Below are 7,054 nucleotides of genomic sequence, written 5' to 3' on the forward strand. Positions count from 1 at the left end.
TAACGTTTAAAAAGTGGTACCAATTTAGGCTTCGATAACGGAATGAAACACGTCATTGATATTACCCCGTTAAGTTCTATCAATTGTACGTGGAGGGAGAAATTAGAACTTAACGGAGTAATAGGAATGATGTGTCTAATCCGTTATCGAACCCTAAATTGATACATTTTTTAAACGTGAAGCATATATATTGGTGCTATTTTATACGTGGAGCCTAAATTGATACTTTCCTAAAAATCATAGGCTTATTTTGGTACATTATCCCTAATTTTAATCTTGAGTCCTTCTAGTAGTGTAAATTGTCAACCAAATAAATTTAAAATGATATTATTACTCTTTAGTCCTTTTATTAGCTTACATTTATAATTTTATGTAAATTTTATATCATAATCTTATCATCTCATCCATTTTTTATATATATTTTTATAATAATTTTAATCTTGAATCCTTTTATCAGTATAAATTGTCAAATTGAACCAAATAAATTATTTTTTTTGAAGATATCAACTTTATTGATTAAACGGGATTAGCATCATGTGCTATTACATCAACAAGCCAATATGGAATAGAATAAGACATTAATGCGTTAGCATTGGAACGAGATTGCCTAGCTATCACATGTGCAACCCCATTCGCTAAACGCGGAATATGAGAGACTGCATAACAGTCATTTGTTGAAATTATACTCCTGCAGTCTGTTAGTACTGCTCCTCTGTCAGACAGATCGACCTTTTCCGAATTGATTCCGCGCACTACCACTTGTGCATCTGATTCAAAGTCGACCCTTGACAGCCCCAAACCTTCGACCCACAGCAGTGCCGTCCGGAGAGCGATTGCTTCCGCTAGCGTCGGTTCTGTCACTCCTCTTCCTACGCTGCTGTGAAAAGCTATGAACGATCCACACTCGTCCCTCAAAACCGCTCCTGTTCCGTACTGTCCCGAGTCAGAAAATATTGCAGCGTCCGTATTGCACTTTAAGTGTCCAGCTCTCGGCTTTTTCCATTTTTTGTCTGTCTGTCCTCTGCTAACCTCTATTATTGCCTGCTGATCTTGTGTGTTTTGCTGCTGTTTTCCTACGCACAGCCAATCCCCTCGCAGTCTATTCATTTTCAACATACACTGTCTCGCAGTTACCTCTTCGTTGTTCCACAGGTAGTTGTTTCGCTGCAACCATATCGCATACATCACACACAAAATTGACTCAACTTCATTTGCTCTCCTATTTATGCAGGTATCTAGCAGGCCTTCGACGAATCCCCCCTGTGCTGCGGCTGGTGGTGTAATATTGACCTCCTCCCAACAATCTTTCGCAAAAACACATTCAATGAATAGGTGGTTTGCTGTTTCCTCCCCCGTCCCGCACAGAACACATTCACTCTGAATGTTTATATGACGCCTCCGCAGATCTGATCTCAAAGGCAAACATCCCGAGCCAAGCTGCCAGGTAAAATGCTTTATTTTTGGCATTACTCGTATATCCCATAGCTTTGCCCATCCGTCAACTACTTCTCTGTTGTTTAGTTCCCCATCTAGTGCCCGGTAACCCGATTTCGATGTATAAATTCCGTTCTTGGTAAATTGCCACATGATAGAATCTACGTTTTGCTTCACCGGTATCACCACTTCCTCGATTTTGTCTGCTTCCTCCTCATTGAAACATCCCCTGAGTCTGTTTCGATCCCATAACTTCGTACCTTGTTCGAATAGGTCCTCCACTTTCATCGTTTCAAGACCAGGGATGCAGAACGAGTGGATTTTGTAATTGGGGAGTCCCGGTACCCATGGATCCTTCCATACACTGATGCTACTTCCGTCCCCCACTCTCCATCGTACTCCCAATCGAAGTAAATCCAGCGATGCCCACACACTCCTCCAAACATAACTAGGATTAGTGCCTAATTTGGAGGTTAGAAAAGTCTCATTTTCATAGTATTTTGCTTTGAACAACCTACTTACCAAAGTGTGAGGCGCCTGCATCAACTTCCAACCTTGTTTTCCCAGTAGTGCGAGATTAAAAGACCGAATATCCTTAAAACCCAGACCTCCCTGATCCTTTCCTGCGCACAGTCTCGACCAACTAAACCAGTGTATGTTTCTCTGTCCGTCGGCTTTCGTTCCCCACCAGAACGAGTTCATCATCTTCTGCAGCTCATCACATATTCTTTTTGGTAGTAAAAAAGTGCTCATACAGAAGGTGGAAAGTGCTTGAGCTACAGATTTGAGAAGAACAGCTTTCCCAGCTTTTGACAGAAACCGAAAATCCCAGCTGCTAAATCTTTTTCGGAGTCTATCAATCAGATTATTACTCTTTAATCCTTTCATTAATTTACATTTATAATTTTATGTAAATTTTATCTACTAATCTTATTATCTCATCAATTTTTTTTATACATTTTTATAATAATTTTAATCTCGAGTCCTTATACTAGTGTGAATTGTCAATTTTGTAGTTTTTTTTATTAAAATTAAGCAGTATCTTTATCTTTAATCCTGTAAATGGAGATGAATTAATTCGTAAAATTAACTAATTATTACTAATCCCAATAATTAAAAAATAATTAATACATTTTTCTTTTCAAATTCACTTAAGATGAATCCGGTACAAAAAAAAATAAAGTCCAACAAAACTCCTATATTCAATTCAATGTACAATAAACAGGAAGATGATGGAAAATTCCTATATAAAACATTAAATATATTTTAAATTTCAAATTCCAATAACTAAAAATAAATAGTAAAAGAAATTCAGATTCTAACAAAGGGATATTTTAATGGATTCTATCCCTTCAATCCATTAACTTTAGCCCAGCTCGTTTACGATATTGGATTAACTTGCACCTGCTCTGACTCTGTGTTTCAATTTTTCTTCTTTCAAAGCAAACCTGGTTCGATCCTTAATTGCAATGGAAGCAGTCGCTGGTCCGATCCTTTCTGCATTCTTTGATGCGGTTTTTGACAGGTTGAAGTCCATTGACTGGCTCAAGTATGTGGGTCAAGAGCAAGTCCTTGATCAACTCGAAAAATGGGAGACGATGCTCAGGAGGATTAATACTGTGCTTGATGATGCAGAGATGCGGATCAGCAGTCCCCCAGTGGAGATTTGGCTGACTGATCTAAAACACTTGACTTACGATATAGAAGATATAGTTGATGAACTAGCAACTGAGGTTCAACAACTCAACAACGAATTTTAGAGGATCAAAATGACAAGATCCGTCCGAGTAATGTGCACAGAATCCTCTCTTCATGCTGTGTTGCTGTGAAGCCAACAACTGTTAAGTTCAACAAGGATATGATTTCCAAGGTAGAAAAGATTACTGCAAGATTGGATGAGATTATGGAACGAAAAGGTCTCTTGAGTCTTCGGGATTCGAATACAAGGAGGGTCCCCGAGGAGGAGAGTGAAAGACCGCCTTCAACCTCTTTGGTGAATGAAGCAAGGGTTTATGGTCGGCACGATGATAAAAAGGCGGTGGTCGAATTACTGAAGGCTGCAGATGGTGATGCTAATGTTGCTGTCATTCCCATAATTGGCATGGGCGGTGTTGGCAAAACAACTTTAGCCCAGCTCGTTTACAATGATAACTCATTACAGTTTGATTTCAAAGCTTGGGTTTCTGTTGGTGAAGGTTTTGATGTTTTCAGGATCACCAAAACAATAATTCATTGCAATGATGATAACGATCTGGATTCGTTACAACTGAAATTGAAGCAGATGTTGTCTGAAAAGAAGTTTTTAATTATATTGGATGATGTCTGGTCTCAGAACTATGAGGCCTGGACTCGTTTATGTGCTCCATTTGAAGCAGGGGCACCAGGAAGTAGAATTATCATCACAACTCGCCTGCAGAGCGTTGCAGATATGACAGCAGGTAATTTCCAATATATCTTTTTCCTTTTATAGCTAAAAGACTAAACCTGTACGTGAAGTCATGATCAATTTATTTCATTTATCAATAAATAAATAATCTCACATCAATTAGCTTTGTGAACATTAATCTGGGAAGCTTCATTGATGACAGGTACTTTTACTACGGCTCATAATCTCAAAGAGTTGTCTTACGATGAATGCTTGTCTGTATTCTGTCAGCATGCTTTAGGATCAACTGACTTTGATCAGCACTTAAATTTAAAAGCAATAGGCGAAGAGATCGTCAAAAGATGCAAGGGATTACCTTTGGCAGCTAAAGCATTAGGAGGCCTTCTAAGAGGTAAATCCAACACTAATGTGTGGGAGGAAGTCCTGAAGAGTGAGATATGGGATTTACCAAACAACAAAAGCAATATTCTTCCTGCTTTGAGGTTGAGCTATCTCCATCTCCCTCCTCCCTTGAAGCGATGCTTTGAATATTGTTCAATTTTCCCCAAGGATTATGAGTTTGATAGGAATGAATTGGTTTTATTATGGATGGCAGAGGGTTTTTTGTGTCAGCAGAATAAAATGAAGCGAATGGATGATTTAGGTCACAAGTACTTTGATGAGTTATTATCAAGATCATTTTTCCAACAGTCTAATGATTTTAGATCAAGACATGTGATGCATGACCTTATCAATGATCTTGCGCACTTTGTTAGTAGAGACATATGTTTTCACTTGGTTGATAATGAGTCAACGAGATTGGAGTCATATGCGTACATTCGACATTCATCATTCGTTCCTCGAGACTATGAAATTTCTCAAAGATTTGAATGCTTTTACAAGATGAAGAAATTGAGGACATTTTTGTCTCTAAAGCAGTCTCGTTATTATAAAAGCTGTTTAAGTAGAGAGGTGTTGTACGATCTGCTGCCAAATTTGAAATGCTTAAGGGTACTGTCACTAACAAGTTATGATATTCAGAATTTGCCAAGTTGTGTTGGTGAATTGAAACAATTAAGGTACATTGACTTGTCTTGGACTAATATTCGAAGGTTGCCAGAGTCAATTGGTAAACTCTTTCACTTGGAAACATTGACGCTGAATGGTTGTAATGAGCTTATTGAGTTACCCAAAAGCATTTGTGATTTAACCAACTTGTTGTATCTTGATATTAGTGAGACAGAGTCTTTGAAAGGAATGCCACAACTAATTGGTAATCTGACAAGTCTGCGCAAGTTGAGCAAGTTTATAGTGGGAGAAGGGAATGATGGACTGAAGATATCAGAGTTGAAGAAACTTTCTCAATTAGCAGGGAAGCTTGAGATTAAAGGGCTACAAAATGTGGGAGATATAAAGGATGTGAATCTTATTAAGGAGAATCCTGGACTCCTTGAATTGTGCTTGGAATGGGATTGTTATGGTACAGTTGTAAACTCAAATATTCAAGATGAGCAGATTTTGAAGTCACTGGAGCCACATCAAAATGCATCAAGCGTTTCAATTTCGGGTTTTGGCGGGAGGCAATTCCCGTCATGGATAGAAGATCCGATATTCAGTAAGATGGTAAAGCTGCAATTGTTATCTTGTAAGCGTATCAAATTTTTGCCGCGGCTTGGAGGACTACCCTTGTTGAAAGAGTTGAGAATACAAGGATTGAGTGCAGTGGAAGGAGTAGGGAGTGAATTTTATGGGGATGATTCTTCATTTCCTAGTTTGGAGGCTCTTGAGATTAAGGATATGTCAGAGTGGAAGCAGTGGTGTTGGCCTAGTGGTCTGAATGAAGATTCTGTGGGAAAATTCCATAAGCTTCGTAAGCTTAAAATAGAACAGTGTCCAAAATTGGTAGGAAAGTTGCCAAGCTTCCTTCCTTCCCTCGAACAACTTGAAATTTCATGTTGCCGACAGTTAACTGATTTACCTAGAGTGCTTCCATCTCTCAAAAAGCTCTATATTGATGGGTGCCGAGAAGCAGTTTTGAGAAACCTGACTAATGTCCCATGTCTCACAGAGTTGAAAATTGAAAGAATTGAAGGTCTTTCCATATTAGATGAAAGCTATCTACAGGCTATGGCAGCTCTACAAAAGTTGGAGATTGGTGAATGTTATAAATTGAAATGCCTGTTGGATGATGGAACTGATTTGGATTGTCTTACCAGACTGAAGCATTTGAAAATCTCAAGGTGTAAGGAGCTTTTATCATTGGTGAATGTAGAGGGAGGGCTTTTGCCTCCAAACCTAAAATATTTCCATCTATCATATTGTGAGAGACTGAAGGAGTTCAATTTGAATGGCCTCAACAATCTGAAATATCTTTACATTAGCGACTGCCCTTCATTGGAGGTCGTTCAGTTCACAAATGATGGCTTGCGCAGACTCAAAAGTGTTGCCTTTAATGACTGCCCTTCATTGGTGGTCCGTTGCGGTTGAGTCATCGGAAGTTGATGTTCATCGTAAAGGTAAGCATTTATTCTTGAACTGGACTCAAAATAGTGTAGCTTGATTATTCATCTCACTGTTTTCACACTGCCGACATGATCTCATTGAGCTAAAGATTTTGCCTTCCAAATTTAGGATGTGTTTAAAACCGAAATAGGCCTTTAACATTTGATTGCATAATATTTGAGAAAAGCTCTAGTGTCTGCTTTTCTGTTAATCATGGATTATTAATTTGAAATATGCTTTCCTTTATATGTTGTGTAATAATCATCCATCAATTAATTAAATGTAGAAATTTACTTAAATTTTTATTGTAAGTTTCAGTTTGAGATGAGGATATGCATATCTTGAAGAGAAGAAGAAGATCAACAATCTGTACAAGAGATGAAGCAAAATATAGGATACAAACAACTAAATCCCGAATCAGATTATCTCAATTAAGATCCATGTGATTCACAACAAAAACAAGCCTGGACGGTTGATTCACTCCTCAAGGATGGCCATCTACCACACATGGCACCCAAGCCTGACGCGTCACTCGTGTTCAATGGCTTGGTTAACCGTTGGATAACCGGTTTAAGAGCTACTGGATCTCAAAGGTGCCTATTAGACGGTTATAAGATGGTGTTTGATAAAACTTAAAATTAAGTGTTGAAAAAAATAGTACTGAATTTTAAGTAATTGCTGAAATTATTAAATGATATAAGTGTTTGATAAATATGAAAAATAAGTACTAAATTTAAAAATATTAGTTATAGT

General features: G+C 38.0%; 1 protein-coding gene across 1 annotated transcript; it reads left to right on the forward strand.

Annotated features, from left to right (window-relative positions):
- Positions 1-3,323: 3,323 nt before the first annotated feature.
- On the forward strand, positions 3,324-6,758 carry LOC136231114 (putative disease resistance RPP13-like protein 1). Its single transcript, XM_066020396.1, has 3 exons — positions 3,324-3,872; positions 4,023-6,315; positions 6,620-6,758. The coding sequence occupies exons 1-2, from the start codon at positions 3,338-3,340 to the stop codon at positions 6,284-6,286; spliced, it is 2,799 nt and encodes a 932-aa protein (XP_065876468.1). The 5' UTR covers positions 3,324-3,337; the 3' UTR covers positions 6,287-6,315; positions 6,620-6,758.
- Positions 6,759-7,054: the final 296 nt, after the last annotated feature.

Source organism: Euphorbia lathyris, chromosome 5, assembly GCF_963576675.1.
Source record: "Euphorbia lathyris chromosome 5, ddEupLath1.1, whole genome shotgun sequence".
Classification (NCBI taxonomy): domain Eukaryota; kingdom Viridiplantae; phylum Streptophyta; class Magnoliopsida; order Malpighiales; family Euphorbiaceae; genus Euphorbia; species Euphorbia lathyris.